Source organism: Mirounga angustirostris, unplaced genomic scaffold (genome assembly GCF_029215605.1).
Source record: "Mirounga angustirostris isolate CCGP_5_RB_7025 unplaced genomic scaffold, mMirAng1.0.hap1 SCAF_5, whole genome shotgun sequence".
NCBI lineage: Eukaryota > Metazoa > Chordata > Mammalia > Carnivora > Phocidae > Mirounga > Mirounga angustirostris.
This window is the reverse complement of record NW_026991713.1, coordinates 149054078-149075257: the sequence shown is the minus strand read 5'-3', so window position 1 is coordinate 149075257 and position 21180 is coordinate 149054078. Positions and strand designations below refer to the sequence as shown.

The window sequence follows — 21180 nt, the reverse complement described above, 5'->3', positions numbered from 1 at the left end:
GGAACGAAATGGAATGAGGCCACAGTTTTAGCTGTATATATAACATTTTATTTAGTCAGTTAGCCTGTTATTTTTACAAGAGCCCTGACGCAAATACTGCAGACTGTTTTCATTTGTGAACTCTAAGTGAGAGGTGGGCAGGTGTCTGCTCAACTATTTCTCTGCAGCTTGTGTTTGAAATACTTTATTTTTTTTTAAAGTCTGATTTGTGGGCACCTGGGTGGCTCAGTCGTTAAGCGTCTGCCTTCGGCTCAGGTCGTGATTCCAGGGTCCTGGGATCTTGTTCCTTGTCGGGACAAGGACACACATTGGGCTCCCTGCGCCGCAGGAAGCCTGCTTCTCCCTCTCCCACTCCCCCTGCTTGTGTTCCTTCTCTCGCTGTCTCTCTCTGTCAAATAAATAAAATCTTTAAAAAAAATAAAATAAAGTCTGATTTGTGTAACAGTGGAAATCTATGCAAGACACTTTTATAGCTGCTTCCGGCTGTCTTATTTTTCAGCCTTATTGAGGTATAACTAACAAAATGGTAATATGTTTGGGGGGGTGGGGAGATAGACAACAAGGTGAAGGGGAGTGGGAGGTACAGGCTTTCAGCGAGGGAATGTGTAAGTCACAGCGGTGAAAGGTACTAGGTAGGGAACGTAGTCGATGGTATTGCAGTTGTGTCGTATGGTGACAGATGGGAGCTACACTTGGGTGCGCAAACATCACATATATCCTTATCGCTATGTTGTACACCTGCAACTATTGTCACGTTGTGTGCCAACTCTATTTCATTTATTTTTCATTTATTTTATTTAAAAAAAGATTTTATTTATTTATTTATTTATTTATTTATTTGAGAGAGAGCATGAGCGGTGTGGGGGGGAAGGGGGGCATCTCAAGCCGACTCCATGCTGAGCGGGCAGCTGGATGCAGGGCTTGATCTCACTCCCCTGAGATTATGACCTGAGCCAAAACCAAGAGTCCGACACTTAACTGACTGTGCCACCCAGGTGCACCTATACTTAATTAAAAAAAACAATATATATATATATACATTGAAAGTATACAATATGATGATTTGATACCCATATACTTTGTGAAATGTTACCATAATCAAGTTAATTAAAACCTCACATAGTTAGTTGGTTTTTTGTTTGTTTGTTTTGGTGAAAATGCTCTATGCAAAAAGGGAATACTTATCTTTTTTTTTTTTAAGATTTATTTATTTATTTTCAAGGGGGTGGGAGGGGCAGAGGGAGAGGGAGAGGGAGAGAGAATCTCTAGCAGACAACTCTTGAGATCTTGATCTGAGCTGGAGTCAAATGCTTAACCTCCTGAACCACCCAGGCACCCTTATACTTAATTTTTTTATTTTTTTAAAGATTTTATTTATTTATTTTGACAGAGAGAGATACAGCAAGAGAGGGAACACAAGCAGGGGGAGTGGGAGAGGGAGAAGCAGGCTTCCCACTGAGCAAGGAGCTGATGTGGGGCTCGATCCCTGGACCCTGGGATCATGACCTGAGCTGAAGGCAAACGCCTAACGACTGAGCCACCCAGGCGCCCCTCGCTCAGCAAATCTTGATACCCTTTCCCCCTTCTCCCTTTTGTTTATCTTGGTTTCTCACTTTGCTCTCGTTTTATGCTTTTTGGCAATATTGTTCCTACTTTTGTTATAAAATGCTCCCAATCTTCTTTGGAAGTTTGAATCAGTGACATTTTTAGAATACTCAGCCATTCTGATGGAATCAGTGACATTTTTAAACCAGAGATTCATTTTCAATCCAACTGATCAGAAAATAGCTTATTTGTTAAAGCAAAGCATTAAGAGGCATTCTTTAGAGAAACTGACTTGTGCAATTTCTGATTGAATCCCTAATCAAGACCCACCAGTGATGTTAGGATCATGTGTGAGGATGTAGAGAATGAGCCATAGCTTTGCAGTCTGACAGACCTGGGTTCAGGTAATTCAATATCTCTGAACTCTGTTTCTTCCCTTGACAATGGACATAATACATGCAGACCTGGAGGTTATTGTTAAAGATAATAGCCAGGGGCGCCTGGGTGGCTCAGTTGGTTGAGCAGCTGCCTTAGGCTTGGCTTGGGTCATGATCTCGGGGTCCTGGGATGGAACCCCAGGACATCAGGGCTCCCAGCTCAGCAGGGATTCTGCTTCTCCCTCTGCCCCTCTGCCCCCTCGTGCGCATGCGTGCTCTCTCTCCCTCTCTCTCAAATGAATAAAATCTTTTTTTAAATGTCATGAATAATTAAAAAATAATAAAGATAATAGCCATATGATCCAGGAATTCCCACTTCTGGGTATATACCCAAAAGATCTGAAAGCAAGGACCCAGATAAATACATTGTACATCTACGTTCCTAGCAGCATTGTTCCCAGTAGCCAGAAGGTGGAAACTACCAAGTATCCATCCAAAGATGCATGGATAAACAAAATGTTTTTTTTATTTTATTTAAAAAAATTTTATTTATTTATTTATTTATTTGAGAGAGAGCCTGAGTGGGGGGGGGGGCATCTCAAGCCGACTCCCTGCTGAGCGGGCAGCTGGATGCAGGGCTTGATGCCAACAAATTGTACCATGAAAATGGTTAAATAACATTGCTATTATTACATAGTTGCAAAACATACACATTATTTACTAGGTTAGCTTAAAGCTACTGGAGTTGTTTTCCTGATCCCACTTATAAATCACCCCCTCCCTCACAAGGGGTCTGTGCAAACAGGCCGGGACCCTGGAATGAAGCTGGCCAGGCTCTTAGAGGCAAAACATAATAAGCAATATGTTAATACCTCGGGAATAATGAGCCCTGATTTTTGCAGAATGAATCAACTTTTCATCTGAGTTAACGGATCATTATCAGACTTTCTCTGTGCTCTCCATTATGGGTCTTTGGCACTCACAAAGGGGATGTAATGAGATAATCATTAGCAATGAGACAGCTATTTCAAATGTATATCATAGGCTAGTGGAACCTGGGGACTGCGGCCACTTAGATACCATTTAATAGCCAAGCTTTGCTAACACAGGGAGCAGAGCTGGGACAAGCTGAGGAAACAGGCAGCTCCTGGGGGGGTGGAATGTCCTGGTATCTGCCTCTGCTTCAGGGGGCAAACCATTTACAGGGAAAGCCAGCAGGGGTCAGCAATCATTAAACCTCCCGGATTTTAGTCACAGAGGGCACTGGGATTATATTGGCTAAGATCTCTGAAAGCAAGCATTTCCCCTGGGTGGATGGTCTTGGAAAATGAAGCCTACAAAGGGACATAGAAGATTGACTCATGGAAGCATCTCCCAGTCCTGAGAAAACCAGAACAACTGGTTTTCATAGCACTTCCACTGAACAGGCGGTTAACCCACAGGAGCTGGTTGAGGAAGCCAATTTCTGCGCAAGAACTGGTTGATTGACTCCTTCAGACAGAGCTCTGGGGCTCAAAGTCATTGTGCTTGTGCTGGAATTACTAAATTTAACATCCCTGTCATCTGCTATCCATTCAGTGTTTCATTACCTTTCTTACCTTGCACACTGCGGTCCTCTTTGCTTATGGATTTTGTGACTCATCAAGACCCCCTGTTTCTGCTTCTTTTCTGCTTGATGTCAGCGCGTTGGGTCATTTCAGTCCAAACTGCATTACTATTCATCCAGACTTCAAAAACAAACAAACACCGTGATATTTGGCTGCAGTTGCCCAAGAGTGAATATCCTAAAACACCACTGAGCGGTACACTCTAAATGGGTGAATTGTATGGCATGTGAATGGAATCTCAACAAGTTGGTAAAAACAAAAACCAACCACATGAAGGAGAAAGTCTAGCCAAAGTGCAGAAGCAGTCGATTTACCGTAGTGTTTGTTGCCAATTCTACCAAAATATTTGCTGGGTGAGGAAATTAAGCAGCAAGTCCTATTTTCTACCCATTACGGTTACCTGGGCTAACATGCTACCTGCTTCTAAATTTCTATGCATAATTTAGAGTTAGCTATACATATCAATTACTAAGGACACTGTAGTTTCAATTCTGAGTGGTATTGAATGCTGTAATCGGTTCCCCAACATACTTTTTTTTTTTTTTTTGCTAGATGATTTGTCTTTAGACAGTAGTTCTCAAGCTTGGCCTCACATAGAGGCCTCATATTTAAAAGGTATCAATGCCCACGGACACCTGGGTGGCTCAGACAGTTAAGTGGATGCCTTCTGCTCAAGTCATGATCCCAGGGTCCTGGGATCGAGTCCCGTGTCAGGCTCCCTGCTCAGTGGGGAGCTTGCTTCTTTCTCTGCCTACAGCTCCCCCTGCTTGTGTGCTCTCTCTCACTCCCTCTCCCCCTGACAAATAAATTTTAAAAATCTTAAAAAAAAAATAAAAATAAAATGTATCAATGCCCAGGTCTTACCCAAGACCAATTAAATCAGAGTCTGCAGATGGGTTGTTTAAGACTCCCCCAGGTGATTTTATTTTTTTTTAATTTTTTTTTAAAGATTTTATTTATTTATTTGAGAGAGAGAGAGTGAGAGACAGAGAGCATGAGAGGGAGGAGGGTCAGAGGGAGAAGCAGACTCCCCGCCGAGCAGGGAGCCCGATGCGGGACTCGATCCCGGGACTCCAGGATCATGACCTGAGCCGAAGGCAGTCGCTTAACCAACTGAGACACCCAGGTGCCCTCCCCCAGGTGATTTTAATGTGTAACCAACAGTGCAAACCACTGGTCTAAGGAATCCCCTTTCTACGGTGAGATATAATTTCACACTCATTAGGATGGCTATTTTTTTTTCAAGATTTTATTTATTTATTTGACAGAGAGAGAGCACAAGTAGGCAGAGTGGTAGACAGAGGGAGAAGGAGAAACAGGCTCCCCGCTGAGCAGGGAGCCCGACGCGGGGCTCGATCCCAGCACCCCGGGATCATGACCTGAGCCAAAGGCAGATGCTTAACGACTGAGCCACCCAGGCACCCCTATTTTTTTTTTTTTTAAGAGAGGCAGAGGGAGGTGAGGAGAGAGAGAATCTTAATCCCGCAGGGCTCGATCTCATGACCTGAGCTGATATCAAGAGTTGGATGCTTAACGGACTGAGCCACTCGGGAGCCCCTAGGATGGCTATTATTAAAACAAACAAAACATAAAGTAATCCATGCTGGTGAGGATGCGGAGAAATCGAACACTTGTGCATTGCTGGTAAAAATGTAAAATGGTTTAGCCGTGGGGTACCTGGGTGGCTCATATCATGATCTTGGGGTACTGGGATTGGGCCCCACATGGGTCTCCGCACTCAGCAGGGAGTCTGTTTCTCCCTCTCCCTCTGCTCCTTCCCCTGCTCATGCTCTCTCTCAAATAAATAAATTCTTTTTTTTTTTTTAAAGATTTTATTTTTGACCAAGAGAGTGTACAAGCAGGGGGAGCGGCAGGCAGAGGGAGAGGGAGAAGCAGGCTCCCCGCTAAGCAAGGAGCCCGATGCGGGGTTTGATCCCAGGACTCTGGGATCATGACCTGAACAGAAGGCAGGCACCCAACCGTCTGAGCCACCCAGGCACCCCTCAAATAAATGAATTCTTTAAAAAAAAATAAAGATAATATCTCCTTTAAAAAAAATGGTTTAACCTTGGGGCCCTTGGGTGACTCAGTCGGTTAAGCATCTGCCCTTGGCTCAGGTCATGATCTCAGGGTCGCGGGATTGAGCCCTGCATTGGGCTCCCTGCTCAGCGGGGAGTCTGCTTCTCACTCTCCTTTGTGTTCTCTCTCTCTCAAGGAAATAAATAAAATCTTTTTTAAAAAATGGTTTAGCCTTATGGAAAACAGTATGGAGGTTCTTTAGAAAATGAAACATAGAATTACCATATGATTCAGCAAGTCTCCTTCTAGGTACATACCTAAGAGAAGTGAAAACAGGGACTTGAGCAGGTTTTTGTGCATTCAAATTCATAACAGCATTATTCCCAAAAGGTGGAAGCACCCCAAGTGTCCACTGACAGATGAATGGATAAACAAAATACACACACACACTGGAAAATTATTCAGCCCTAAAAAGGAAGGAAATTCTGACATATGCTGCAACATGGATGAACCTTGAGGATATTATGCTAAGTAATACAATATTTGTATAGGATCACTATAGGATTCCATTCATATGAGGTGCCTAGAGTAGCTGAAGTCCCTCTGAAACAGAAAATAGCATGGTGGTTGCCAGGGACTGGGGGAGAGGAGAATGGGGAGCTAGGGTTTCATGGGTATAGCATTTCAGGTTGGAAAAATGGAAGAGTTCTGGAGCTGGATGGTGGTGATGGTTGCACAACTGTGTAAAATGTACTTAATACCACTGAGCTATATACTTATAATTGGTTAACGTGGTGAATCTTATTTCGTGTATATTTACCACAATACAAAGAGATGTCCTTTTCAAGAATGGGTATCGGATGCAATTCATGCCAATGGCATGGGGGAGATACCTCCTGGAGGGTTTCTGGGAAAAACTTCCTCATTCTTAGAGGAGAGCCACAGGATGAGATGCTGTCGATTGTTTCTCTGGACTTGGCACCTGGGGATCTGCAGCTGTCTTGGGACCCGCCTGAGGATGAAGCCAACATCCAAGGCAGCAGATAAATGGAGGAACAGGCCCTTGATGATGTCATTAAGCTCCTGACCTAATGGACTAAGAAGTCAGTCTTATCTTAGGGTTTATTGTTAGAAATAAGACAACAGGCCTAGAATAGAGTCACTTATGCTAAGCCCACATCAACAAACTGAGACTTAATTTCAGTTAAGTTGGCCTCTCCCAGAAATGGCATCTTAAATCAGTTAATCAGGAATCACCTGGTCAGCACTAATGAGGTCATCTGCCTGATAGACCTCTGCCATCTGCCAAAGGAAAGTGACTTGCCACAACCAATCTTCCTTTTTTTTTTTTTTTTAGATTTTATTTATTTATTTGTCAGAGAGAGAGAAAGCACAAGCAGGGGGAGTGGGAGAGGGAGAAGCAGGCTTCCTGCTGAGCAAGGAGCCAGATGAGACTCGATCCCAGGACCCCAGGACTATGACCTGAGCTGAAGGCAGACGCTTAACCAACTGAGCCACCCAGGCGCCCCTCCAATCTTCCTTTTTGCTAGCATGATTTCCTTGTCCTGTTCCCTTCTGCCTGTGGAAGTCTTTCATTTTGTTCAGCTCTTTGAGCTCCCTTCTGTCTGCTAGATGGGAAGCTCTTTAATTCATGAATCATTGAACAAAGCCAATAAGATCTTTAAAATTTAACCAGTTGAATTTTTAACATGGTTATGTAAAATAATACATTTCTCATGGCTAAATCTAATTTGAATGGAAATTTCTGTAACTTGTTTTCTGAAAGGATTCTGATACTTGTACAAGTACCGTTGGTAGAAAACATGTTTGGAAATAACCTAACAGCCTCTCAGTAGGAAAATGGACAAATAAAAAAGAAGTATAAACATAGATGGAGTTATTCTATAGCAGTTAAAAGACAAACACAGGAAGTGAAAAGTAGGCTTTATATATTCTATGTAAATTGTGAAACACTACAGTGATCTTTTATTGCCTTGTATGTTATATGTGTAAACATGTTTTAAAATAAATTAAGTGGACGTGGCTGGGTGGCTCAGTCGGTTAAGCATCTGCCTTCAGCTCAGTCATGATCCTGGGGTCCTGGGGTGGAGCCCCACATCGGGCTCCTTGCTCTGCGGGGAGCCTGCTTCTCCCTCTCCCTCCGCTCCTCCCCCTACTCTTGCTCTCTCTCCAATAAGTAAATAAAATCTTAAAAAAAAAAAGTAAATTAGGTGGATCATATTAAATATATGATAGTGGTTGCCTTTTCTTTGAAGGGGTAGGATGGAACTGGGATGGGGGTAAAAGAGGCAATACATGTAGGGGAATTGTTTGTTTGTTTGTTTGTTTTTAAGATTTTATTTATTTATTTGACAGAGAGACACAGCGAGAGAGGGAACACAAGCAGGGGGTAGTGGCAGAGGGAGAAGCAGGCTTCCCGCTGAGCAGGGAGCCCGATGCGGGGCTCGATCCCAGGACCCTGAGATCACGACCCGAGCTGAGGGCAGATGCTCAACAACTGAGCCACCCAGGCTCCCCTGTTTTTGTTTTTTAAAGACTTTATTTATTTATTTATTTATTTGACAGAGAGAGAGAGTGTGTGCACACAAGCAGGGGGAGCGGCAGAGGGAGAGGGAGAAGCAGGCTCCCCACTGAGCAGAGAGCCTGATGTGGGATGTGGGGCTTTATCCCAGGACCCTGGGATCATGACTTGAGCTGAAGGCAGGCGCTTAACTGACTGAGGCACCCAGGCGTCCCTGTATGGGAATTGTTTTATTTCTGATCTTAAAACATGAAACAAGGTGATGAGATGTTAGCAGTTGACAATCTCAGGAGTCTATGTAGGTATGTGAGTGTTTGTGAGTCTCTGTACCATTCTGTATTTATAAAATTCTCAAAGGTGCAAAACAACAACAACAAAAACAAAGACAGCCTTTCCCCAATGCTGCCCCTGGTCCACATTTAATTAAGGAAGGCCGAAAAAACCTTTTGGTAAAACTTGGGAACCAAGGTTAAAGTCTGTGTAACTCTAAGTGGTCTCTAAGAGACCAGAAAGCATGGCTTTTTGTTAGTATGAGAGTTTTTAAACTTTTAATTTTTCATTTTGAAATAATTAGAGATTCACAAGAAATTAAGATCATATTACAAGAGGTCCCATGTACCCATCACCCTGCTTCCCCTAGTGGTAACATCTTCTATCACCATGGTACACTGTCAAACACAGGTAATTGACATTCCACAATGCAATTAAGTACTCTATACCTTACTGGAATTTCACCTGTTTAACCTTTTTTTTAAAAATGTCTTTAGGGAGCGCCTGGGTGGCTCAGTTGGTTAAGCGACTGCCTTCGGCTCAGGTCATGATCCTGGAGTCCTGGGATCAAGTCCCACATCGGGCTCCCTGCTCGGCGGGGAGTCTGCTTCTCCCTCTGACCCTCCCCCCTCTCATGTGCTCTCTCTCATTCTCTCTCTCTCAAATAAATAAAATCTAAAAAAAAAAAAAATGTCTTTAGGGCGCCTGCGTGGCTCAGTCCGTTAAGTGTCTGCCTTTGGCTCAGGTCATGATCCTGGAGTCCTGGGATCGAGTCCTGAATCGGGCTCCCTGCTCCACAGGGAGCCTGTTTCTATGTCTGCCTCTCTCTCTCTCTCTCTCTCTCTCTCTGTCTCTCATGAATAAATAAATAAAATCTTTCAAAAAAAAAAGGTCTTTAAGTGGGGCACCTGGGTGGCTCAGATGGTTAAGTGTCTGCCTTTGGCTCAGGTCATGATCCCAGGGTCCTGGGATGGAGCCCCACATTGGGCTCCCTGCTCAGTGGGGAGTCTGCTTCTCCCTCTCCCTCTGCCATTCCCTCTGTTTGTGCTCTCTGGCTCTATTTCTCTGTCAAATAAATAAATAAAATCTTTTTTAAGAAATAAAAATGTCTTTAAGTTACAAAAGCAATTTGCTCGTCATTGAATGAATGAATACATAAGCAGTGGTACATGCCTACAATGGGATATTACTCAGCCATGAAAAGGAATGAGGTACTGATACATGCTACAGTGTGGATGAACCTTGAAAACTCTATGCTAAGTGAAAGAAGCCAGGCACAAAAGGTTGTCTATTGGGTAACTCCTTTTATATGAATGTCTAGAATAGGTAAATCTTAGAGATAGAAAGGAGATTGGTGGTTGTCAGAGGCAGGAAGGATAGGAGAATGGGGAGCATGTTTCCATGGGAATGGGAACCATTCCTGGAACAGTCATGGGTTTCCTTGTGCCATGATAAAAATGTTTTGGTACTGGACAAAGGTGGCAGTTGCACAACATTGTGAATGCACTGATTACAACTGAATTGTTCACTTTATTTTTATTTCTTAATTTATTTTTATTTTTTATTTACTTTTTATTTATTTTTTTAAGATTTCATTTATTCATTTGAGAGAGATCGAGAGCAAGAGAGAGCAGAGCACAAGCCGGGGGAGAGGCAGAGGGAGAAGGAGGAGCAGACTCCCAGCTGAGCAGAGAGCCCGATGTGAGGCTCGATCCCAGGACCCTGGGATCATGACCTGAGCTGAAAGCAGGGGCTTAACCGACTGAACCACCCAGGTGCCCCTATTTATTTATTTATTTATTTTTAATAAATTTTTTAAAAATTTATTTGAGAGAGAGAGCATGAGCAGGAGGGGCAGAGGGAGAGAGAATCTCAAGCAGGCTCTGTGCTGAGCATGGAGCCAGATGTGGGGCTTGATCTCACCACCCTGAGATCATGACCTGAGCCAAAACCAAGAGTAGGACGTTCAACTAACTGCACCACCCAGGCACCCCTGAATTGTTTATTTTAAAATAGTTCATTTTATCTTATGTGAATTTCACCTCATTTTTAAAAAGTTTTATTTATTTAAGTAATCCCTATACCTAACATGGGGCTCTGAACTAACGATCCTGAGATCAGGATCAAGAGTCGCATGCTCTTCAGACTGAGCCAGCGAGGCACCCTGATGAAAGAATTTTTTAAAGCGATTTGTTTCTTGTAGGAAAGTCCAAACATAAAAGTATAGTAAAAAAAATTGCAATTTCTTCTTCTAGCTGCTCTCCATTCCACATCCAATCCCACCCCACAAATACACCTTCCATTAACAATTTAATATGTAACTATTCACACTTTAAAAAGTTTTTTAACATACAAAGAGATACATATGTCTCTTTCTCTCTCTCAAATGTTTACTGAGCACTTTATCCATGCCAGGCAATGTTGTAGGCCATGAGAACACCAATAGCAAATAAGACAGAGTTGTGGAATTAATTTTCCAGTAAGAGGAGATGGGTAGTAAGCATGGGAACAAATAAGAATTTCAGATTGTGATAAGGCATCTGAAAAAATAAAACTGGGCAAGAGGGTAGAGAGTGATGTGGGTTGGTGGAGGGCCAAGGTGGCTAGGAGACCACCTTGTAACTTAAAGACATTTTTATTTCTTAAAAAAGATTTTATTTATTTATTTGACAGAGAAATAGAGCCAGAGAACACAAGCAGAGGGAATGGCAGAGGGAGAGGGAGAAGCAGACTCCCCACTGAGCAGGGAGCCCGATGTGGGGCTCCATCCCAGGACCCTGGGATCATGACCTGAGCCATTCAGGACACATTGGCACTGAATGACAATGAGCTGGAGAGGTGAAGATCTAGGGAAGGAGCATTCCAGGGAGAGGAAAAATCTAGGTGTTTTTAAAGAAATAGGGTTACACTAGATACACTGATCCGCTATATATTCTACACATACAAGATATATTGCTCTTGCCTACTTCATCATATATTATAAATGGATTTATAATCAGCACCTAGTCTGTGTCACTCTTTTTTGATAGCTGCATATTATTCCATACTGTTGCTATCCATCATGTATTTAATCAGAATTTCCCTGTTGACGGACATTTAGGTTGTTTCTGGTTTGGAGCTGCTGCAAAAATGCTGAAAAGGACAGCTTTTTACACTTGCACTCGTATTTCTACAGAAAACATTTCCAGGAGTGGCCCTGCTACCTGTGTGCACATGTTTTCACCCGCTAAACCCCTGGGATGGCCATGACTTTTCGTATCAGCCTCATGTTCAGAAGCATAAAAGAAAAACTTTTATTTATTTAGGTGTGGAGCTCTTTGCGGGGCTTGAACTCACGACCCTGAGATGAAGACCTGAGCTGAAATCAAGAGTGGAATGCCTAGCCAACTGAGCCACCCAGGTGCCCCCTAAAAAATAAGCTTTTAGATCAAAGAAGCAAAACAAAGTACTGTGTGGTAAATTAAAAGGGGCAGGTGCTGAGACCCTGATTCACTTTATTATTTTTTTTAAAGATTTTATTTATTTATTTGACAGAGAGAGAGAGACAGCGAGAGAGGGAACACAAGCAGGGGGAGTGGGAGAGGGAGAAGCAGGCTCCCCGCGGAGGAGGGAGCCCGATGCGGGGCTCGATCCCAGGACCCGATCCCAGGACCCTGGGATCATGACCTGAGCCGAAGGCAGATGCTTAACCATCTGAGCCACCCAGGTGCTCCCTGATTCACTTTAAAGGCAGAATATCTAAGTGAGGAGAGGAAGATGGCAGAGAACAAAAAAGAGAGAATACTAGGAATGCCAGCTGGTGGGGCTTGCGTCAGAAGATGGGAATTCTCTGTCGTGGAACGGCTCAGACCTTGAATAAGCATGGCGTTGTAAAGTACAGCGGTGGTCAGGCTAACCCTGTGTGTGCATCACAGCACGGAGCAGGATGTCCTTGGGAAAACTCTCAAAGCTGATAGTCCTGTGTCTCAACAGCCCTAAGTGAGTATAAAAGGGCAGTATCACCAGAAACTTCCTTCTGATGCACTGATCCACTCAGTGAAACATTTGTTAAGCACGTTTCCTATGCCAGGCATCATACCGGGCGTTGGGAATATAAAGATGAAAAGATGCTGACCTCAAGTCGCTCAATCTTAGCACAACAATTATCAAGAAGAGCTTCTCACTTTCCTGCTGGAGCAGTGCTTCAACCCTGGCAGGTCAAGGCTTTTGAAAACCACTGGAGTGGATTCTTTCCTGAATTTCCATAATTATCCTATTCAGGGACCTGACAACAACTGCTTTACTAAGCAGCGGGTCTCAGCAGTTTTTGTCTTTGTCTCTAGAAAAAGCCCTCAGGCACAAAGACGCTGCTAATTTAATTTGATGTGAAGAGCTAACCTAAGAGGGATCCATCATCCAGTGCCCTATGGGTGATCCACGTTGAAGTATGGCATCCAATGATAAAGCAGTTGGAGGACAGTATGGGTCACTCTTTGAGTCAGCTGTTTGTTTTGACATTTGTGTGTGTGTGTGTGTGTGTGTGTGTTGACATTTTTAGGAGTAGGTGAGGGAGTGCCAATCTTGAGTGAGAAGGCACTTTATTTTGGACACACTGTATTTTCTTCCTGTTGTGAATATAAGATAAAAATATTTATCTCAATAGCAATGCAGGTCTCCCTTATATGAAGGAGTTTTTATATCAATTGTTAATAAGTTCTGAGTAAATTCGAGGGCAATCACTTAATACCAACTTTAAAGTGGGACACTCTTAAGAAAGATTTAAATGGGTCTTCAGAGAACTGTATTAATAGGCTGTAACCTGAACTTTCTATTAATCTGGGGAATACATCATCTGTCGTGGAAAAAAAGAAAAATCAATGTCCAGAAGATTTCAGGGAGCATTGACCACAGATCTGAAGAAAAACTTAAAGCCAGGCTTGTTACAATGGAGGTCCCTGGTTTCTTCACATTTACAGCACTTGATATCTCAAGTATTCAGAGTTAGGAAAAAAGGGGCACCTGGGTGGCTTAGTCGTTGAGCGTCTGCCTTCGGCTCAGGTTATGATCCCCGGGTCCTGGGATTGAGCCCTGCATCAGGCTCCCCGCTCAGCGGGAAGCCTGTTTCTCCCTCTCCCGCTCCCCCTACTTGTGTTCCTGCTCTCATTATCTCTCTCTCTCTGTCAAATAAATAAAATCTTTAAGAAAAAAAAGCATTCATAAAAATTGCTAGTTTAATATTAAACAGAATTTCAAACCACTTTAGCATAGAATTTGTTTTGAAAGGTACCTGACACAGCTTTGTTTCTGAGCTGTCTCATTAATGGGCTGGATCCTCTTTTAAGATACAGGTATTTAAATTTTAAATTCATATCTAGATCTGGATTTTGGACTGTAACATACGGTTGTTAAGAAACATCTATTCTCTGTGTGTCTACGCCTTTACTCTGTGATTTTTAGCAGGTTAGTTACACTCTGTCTAGACTCCTTGGAGAAAAATATCAACAATATGTTTTTCCCCGTCTTGGGCTCCGCATGGGTGAATTACAGGAAAACTTAACAGGTACTCAGAACAACGTTATTTTCCTACTTCATGTAATTGAGTCCAAGTATTTATCTTTCGCTTCCCCCCACCCCCATGTTTACCTAAACTCAGTCTGCCTGCGTGAGAAGCAGTCAATAAAACACTACGGGAATACTCGAGCAAATCCCATTGTTCAGAAGAAAAACACTTCACCTGATGGTGCATATAGAAGCTGGACGCATCAAAATAACCGTATTCGTTGGATACAGCTGGATACATTATGGAATAGGCCAATCCTCTGTTTAATTTGCAAGGCCCTTGGCCGGGAGGAGGGAGGGATGGAAAAGTTTGGGTGAAGGCTTTAAATGACTAGTCAAACAGACGGTGAGTCATTCCAAGTTCCCAGTTAATAATCCCCTGTGCCGGGGCAGAGCCTGGGCCCGAGCGCTTTACGAGCCACACTACAGTTTAAGTTGTACTGTCTCACGGTTTTATTCTCTTCTACCAAGTGAATACACAAAATGTAAGACGCGAAGCGTCGGCTTTGAAATGTAGGGCAAAATCTGGCTGGGGGCGGGGAGAAGGAAGGTGGAAAGAGAGCACAAGGTAGGAAGACCGGGAAGCAGAGAGCGCACAGGCTGGTGATGCGAGAAGGAAGGAATTCCAGGAGGGGAGCGCTGTGTTTTGCGCCTTAGAACTGCTGTCCGTTTCCCCGCATCCTGTGCCCAACAGGACGGCGAGGACCACCCCGGGGTCCGAAGTGTCGCGCAAGGACGCGCCCCCACCCCTGCCCCCACCGGGTGACAGGTGGGGCCGCCGAGCGACGACTGGACCTCCGCTTCCTCGCGCTGCCTGCCGGGAGCCGGAGCCGCTTCCGGTTGCTCTGGGGTTCGGAACTCCGACTCCCGTCGGCCCCCGGGAAAACCGCAGCGGGGTCGCGCGGGTGCTGCCGGAACTTGTAGTTCCATCTGCTGCAGCACCTCATAGCCGGAAACTGGGAAGGGCAGGGCCAAGAACTACCGAGGCGAAGGTACGGGTGGCAGGGCGGGGTCAATCCGCGCCGGCGTGGGGTTGGCGCTGAGGCGGTCCGAGGTGGTTGGGGTTGGGTGGGAGGAGATCCGCTCGCACACACGAGGAGGGTTGAGCCGCCGCCGCCGTTGTCGTCGCGAGTGCGGAGTTGGGACTGGAGCCTTCGCCGCGACAACGCCGGGGATTGTGTCGCTAGCCCCCGGCCCCTCTGCCTCGCCGCTTCGCCGGGTCATCGCGGCCTGCTCCTGCCCGGCCCGTCGCCCCCGCCTCCCATTTCCCGCCCTCTCTTCACCACACACACGGCCCCCCCGATCATGGATCCGGGCAGTGGCGGTGGTGGCGGCGGCGGCGGCGGGAGCAGCAGCGGCAGCAGCAGCAGCGACTCGGCGCCCGACTGCTGGGACCAGGCGGACATGGAAGCCCCCGGGCCCGGCCCGTGTGGCGGCGGCGGCGGCCCCTTGGCGGCGGCGGCGACGGCGGCGACCGAGGCCCAGCGTGAGCACCTCAGTGCGGCCTTCAGCCGGCAACTCAACGTCAACGCCAAGCCCTTCGTGCCCAACGTCCACGCCGCCGAGTTCGTGCCGTCCTTCCTGCGGGGCCCGGCCCAGCAGCCGCCGCCCCCAGCTGGCGCCGCCACCCCCAACCACGGAGCCGGCAGCGGCGCGGGAGGCCCTCCGGGTAAAGGGCCGGGACGCGCGGGGCGGCCTCGGGGCGCGGGAGGAAGCCGGGCTGGGCGAGGGCGGGAGCAGCCGGCCTGGGCCCGGAGCCCACTGGGGCTGGGGGTGGGGCGGGGTGCGGTGGGCTCGGGCGGCGCGCCCCGCGGGGCCGGGTGGCACGTGGAGCGCTGACAGCGGCGCCGGGCGCGGGCAGCCCTGGGTGGGGCGGCCCGGGGCCGGGGAGGCGGCCTGCGCGGGGCGGCGGCGGCGGCGGCGGAGGGCCGGGCGGGGCGGGGGCGGCGTGCGGGGGACACCCGCGGGGCCTGGGGGCCGCCCCTCCCCCGTGGGGGCCGCAGCCACCCCCTGGCAGTGGGGACCGTATGGGACGGAGAGGGGGCCGCGGCAGGTCAGTGCCACGAGGCCTAGGAGTGAGCGCAGATGGAGCCACGAGTGGGTGTGGGGGGCGTTGAGAGATCCGAGGAGTTGGCGAGGACGAAGGCTCGCGTTTTCCCTTCACCTTCGGCCGAGCCGAGAGAGCGTCTCTTGCTGCAATTTCTGTTATTGAGACTGTAATTGCGCTTTAAAGGTCTGTGACGCGGAACCGTCCTGAGGGAGTCCCAAGATGCATTGCAGCCTTGTGATCCGGCAGAAACTGTTGGCTATCGATACAAAGATCTCGTTCACCCTTAGCGTTTGTAAGCTTGTGAAGTGCACAGAGTGTCAGGAAGTTAGCGTTCCTCACTTCAACGTTAACGTGTTAGGAAGCTGCATGGATCTGTGTGCCCTTTTCCTTGAGTGGGACTTGGGCTTTTCTTCCTAGTGGCACGTTTGGAATTTTCATTGCGTTAAAATCGTTTACCTTACTCAGGTTGCTTGGAATAACTCGCTCGCTCTGTTACTGTGTCAGGAGCGAGTCTGTTCACACACTGGAGCGTTTGTTAGGACTTAGGAGTCGTCGTGTTCCATTCTCATGAGCGCTGGTAGGCATTCTTTCTGTGGTTTCAAGTTAAGTTCGGTCTTTAAAAATCTTGCTGTGTTGTGCTTCAGTGATAGCATGCTTTCGGGAACTGACTCAGAGGAACGTCAGTCAGAGAACTTTATACCTCCCAGAGACAGGTGCTTATGTTAGGAACTGTCCGTATTGATTAAAGAGAGGAAGAAAGGAGAAGGTGGAATGTCCTTCCCATTATCTAACCAGGGTATTGGGGACTGGGTCATAGATGTTCCCAAGAATTTGTGTGTGAGAATGGGTTGTTGATTTCTCTTTAAAGTTCTAAATTGTGGTATTTCTTAGATAAGTGGACATCATAAAAGTGCTCTGGGAGGTTAGTTTCTTCAGAAATATTTACTATAGTTTTCTCTCTAGACGCAAAAAGAGTTTGAAGAAATACTTTCGCAAAGTGTATATGTGAGTACACAGTTTGGATTTGGTTGTTTTATTGACTGGTATTTTATTTGATTTTTTTCTTTTGAGTAAGGAACTTGATTTTTTTCTTTTGAGTAAGGAAATTCAGTTCTTTTTTTCTTTTTTTTTTTGCTTAGATCAAGCCATTTTGGCTGCCCAAACTAGTTCATTACCAGCTCCTAAAAGTGTCGGTTTCCCCATACTTTATCATGGGTAGATTCCTTTTATCCAGCCATTTTCTTTTTGCCCCCCCCCCCCCCCCCCGCCTCCTTTGGAGGCCCCAGCACCACTTGGGCTACACCTAGAACTCCGTTTCCAGCGTATGTAGCCATCAGCCATCAAAAGACACTCGTCCTTAGAGCAATAGTCAGGAATAATGGTTATTGTTGAGTGGTTAGGCAGTACCTCTTAGGTGGGGGGATTGCTTTTCTCTTCCTGGTATTTGCCAGTTTCAGCTGTACTCTTAACCCTTTTCTCTGTGACACTACCAGAAGTGGGAGATGTAAAAGTGTGTGGGGAAGTGGTTGTTGGTAAGAAAATTCCCTACATTGTGGTCAGGTTTTTCTTTTTTTATTGGAAACCTATATTGGTGTTACTGATTTTATCAGATGCTTCTACAAAATGCCTGTTAATGTTAAAAATAATCCTCTGTAGGATGTTTATTTAGAAAAGAATAGGGTGCCTGAGTGGCTTAGTCAGTTAAGGTCTGCCTTCGGCTCGGGTCAAGATCCCGGGGTCCTGGGATCGAGCCCCCCCATTGGGCTCCCTGCTCAGCGGGGAGTCTGCTTCTCCCTCTCGCCCTGCTTGTGCTCTCTCTCTCTCTGTCAAATAAATAAAATCTTAAAAAAAAAAAGAATAGATTTTTGAGTTGAGGTCCAGAGTTATGTTGGATTGCATGTTCCAGCCCATTCAGGTCCATAAAATACCACCCTTAGGGCAGGGAACTGTGCTTGGAAGAAGCAGGGAAAAAGTTGGAAGTAGCACTTAGATTGAAATTCACAAAGGGGGAACCATAAGATTTGCAAGTTTTTTTTTTATAGTGAGGAAATAGTCAGTAGGGCATGCATGTTTTCTTTTGTTGTTAAGCCATAGCTGAAATTTGTGGTGGGTGTGTTTTGAAATTAAATACCAGGAGAGCTCTTGAAGGAGTCTGTCTAGACTAGAGAACCAGACTTGTAAAATGTGTCTATCTAGAATGAATATCTGTCATTTCTCCCGAAAATTCTCTCCTTTCCCTTCCTCCCTTCATTCCTTTTTCCCTCCCTCCCTCCATTCCTTCCTTCCTTCCTTCTTCTCTTTTTTTTTTTGGAAATAGTTTCAGTGGGCCTTGAGCAAGAGGAGGAAGATGCTTTTGCCCAAAGTGTCATTCACCTTACTGGAGGGCTGCTAGTTATGCCTGTTTCTAGCTATCCCAAGTCAGAACTTGGGATTCAGTGTTGACCTTGAATCCCTTTGAAAATTTAATATAGGTTTCCAAAGGAATGATTAAGTAGAACACATTTAAGTGTAATTAAGTATAATTCATTTAAGTGTAATTCTCTACAGATCCAAGTAAATTAGCTAAGTGATTCTCCTTAAAGTAGAGGTTCTGAAATGAATGAAAATATAAGACAGGGGTTACTTGTACTAGAACTAACATTTTCTATGATAGAATGTACTTGATGTTCCACTTTGTACCCGGTTCAGTCTTTTTATTGTTGTTGTTGTTAAATGAGAAACAGATTTAGCAGTGGTGATGAGGGTTACTCGGTGTCCTGGTTTATTTGGGCTGCTGTAACAAAATACTCCAGACTGGGTGGCTTTTAAACAACAGAAATTTATTGCTCACAGTTTTGGAGGCTGGAAGCCCAAGATCAGGGTTCTGGCCTGTTCTGGGGAGAGCCCTCTTCTGGATAGCCAACTGCTGACTTGCCGTGTCTTGAGGCAGAAGGAGCAAGGGAGCTTTTTTTTTTTTTTTTTTTTTAAATAAAGGCAATAATCCTGTTCGTGAGGGCTCCACCCTCGTGACTTAGGACCTCCCAAACGCCGCACTGACTTTATCACATTAGGCATTAGGATTTCGATATAGGGATTATGGGAGACACAAATATTCAGACCATACATAGCACTTGGACTTTTAGAATAGCCGGAGCTTCTGAAATAGTGGTGTAGTGTCCTTTCCACCACCCCACTCTCAACACCTCTCAAAACTCTGCCATTAAAAAAGCAGTATAGAGGGACGCCTGAGCGGCTCAGTGGGTTAAGCGGCTGCCTTTGGCTCAGGTCATGATCCCAGGGTCCTGGGATTGAGTCCTACGTCAGGCTCCCTGCTTGGTGGGGAGCCTGCTTCTCCGTCTCCCTCTGCCTGCTGCTCGCCTGCTGTGCTCTCTCTCCCTCTCTGACAAATAAATAAATATAATATTTGAAAAAAAAAAAACAAAATAAGGGGCGCCTGGGTGGCTCAGTTGGTGGGGCGACTGCCTTTGGCTGGGGTCATGGTCCTGGAGTCCCGGGATCGAGTCCCGCATCGGGCTCCCTGCTCAGCGGGGAGTCTGCTTCTCCCTCTGACCCTCTTCCCTCTCATGCTCTCTCTCATTCTCTCTCTCTCAAATAAATAAATAAATAAAATCTTTAAAAAAAAAAAAAAAACACAATAATAAAATAAAAGCAGTACAGAATAAAACTAGCAGGCCTCAGCAGGCCCTCCAAAGAATTGTCTCCAAAATGTTGCACATTGTGTTGGAAGCTTGAATTTTATTTTTTATTATTTTATAATATTTTATTTATTTATTTGAAAGAGAGACAGCAAGAGCGAGAGAGGGAACACAAGCAGGGGGAGTGGGAGAGGGAGAAGCAGGCTTCCCACCAAACAGGGAGCCTGATTCAGGGCTCTATCCCAGGACCCTGGGATCAAGACCCGAGAGCCGAAGGCAGACGCTTAACGACTGAGCCACCCAGGCGCCCCTGAAGCTTGAATTTTAAAGAGAAATGGTCTATATTGTAGTGTTTGGGTTTCGCTGAATGCTAACTTTTAGTGGGGGAGGGATTTTCTTTTTTTTAGTGATTGAGCTATAACTCACTATAAAATTTACCTTTTAGAAATATACAGTGGTTTTCAGTATATTCACAAAGTTATGCAACCATCAACATTTGGTGAATGCTTGTTAATCACTCATCTCTCAAAGGTGACCCCCTCAGAGCCACGGGAGTAGAGAAGATCCAGATTCAAAGTAATAGTTGTTTTGTCCAGCAGGGCCCTTAGACTTTATTTACATTAAACAATACCTGTGGAAACTGAGAGATAAGTTTAGATAGATAATAGATAAGATTCTTGAGATTTGTTTCTCTTTCTGTAAGACCAAAGGCCTGCAACAACAACTCTACTGTCAAGGATTTTTCAGGCTTCCATGGGACAGTAAGTGAAATAGAGTAAACAGAGGAAATCGGAGAAAAGTATTATTCCTGGAGTGTCATTTCTTTTCCTACCTGATTTTCTGTTCTACCTGGTTATTTCCTTGTCTGCCTTGACTTACTCATTATTAGACTGTTAGATTTGGACTCTTTTTTTTTTTTTAAGAGTTTATTTATTTATTTGACAGAGAAAGAGAGAACATAAGCAGGGGGAGTGGCAGAGGGAGAGGGAGAAGCAGACTCTCTGCTGAGCAGCTGAGCAGGGAGCCTGTCATGGGGCTCGATCCCAGGACCCTGGGACCACAACCTGGGCCGAAGGTAGACGCCCAACCGACTGAGCCACCCAGGCGCCCCTAGATTTGGGCTCTTATTTCATGATTTTACAAACTGTTAGAATTTTTGATTGGGAATAAACCCTCTTTGGGGCAGGTTTTATTTAATGTAGTTAGTACATAGCTTTTTGCATTCTTTTGTCCTTTGTTTATTTTTCACCTTTTCTGGAATCGTCCTGCATGAAAAGGCAGCAATTAAAATTTATCATGCGAGTTAGGGAAATGTAGAGGACAGATTTTAAGCCTTGTTTTGCTTGATTTTGTTCCCTGGGGAGGAAATATCCTTTTTTTTTGTTTTAATTAATTAATTTTTTTAGAGAGAGAGTGTGGCACACAAGAGGGAGGGGCAGAGGGAGAGAGAATTCCATGCAGACTCTGGAGCCCGACTCAGGACTCGATTTCACACCCTGAGATTACAACCTGAGCCGAAACCAAGAGTTGGATTTTTTTTTTTTTTTAAGATTTTATTTATTTATTTGACAGAGAGAGATAGCAACAGCAGGAACAC

The 21180-nt window shown here is 45.3% G+C and overlaps 2 protein-coding genes across 3 annotated transcripts in view; one reads left to right on the top strand and one right to left on the bottom strand.

Moving 5' to 3' along the window:
• The window catches only part of TNFRSF17 (TNF receptor superfamily member 17), a 78656-nt gene extending 63534 nt beyond the window's left edge, over positions 1 to 15122 (bottom strand). Inside the window, 2 exon segments of the mRNA XM_045870622.1 lie at positions 14658 to 14828; positions 14881 to 15122. Coding sequence (XP_045726578.1) covers positions 14658 to 14828; positions 14881 to 15122 — 413 coding nt within the window.
• GSPT1 (G1 to S phase transition 1) overlaps positions 14903 to 21180 on the top strand; it is a 38900-nt gene continuing 32622 nt past the window's right edge. For both annotated transcript variants that reach the window (XM_064592566.1, XM_045874992.3), the window contains exon 1: positions 14903 to 15567. In XM_064592566.1, coding sequence (XP_064448636.1) covers positions 15204 to 15567 — 364 coding nt within the window. In that variant the 5' untranslated portion in view covers positions 14903 to 15203. The remainder of the gene's footprint in view (positions 15568 to 21180) is intronic.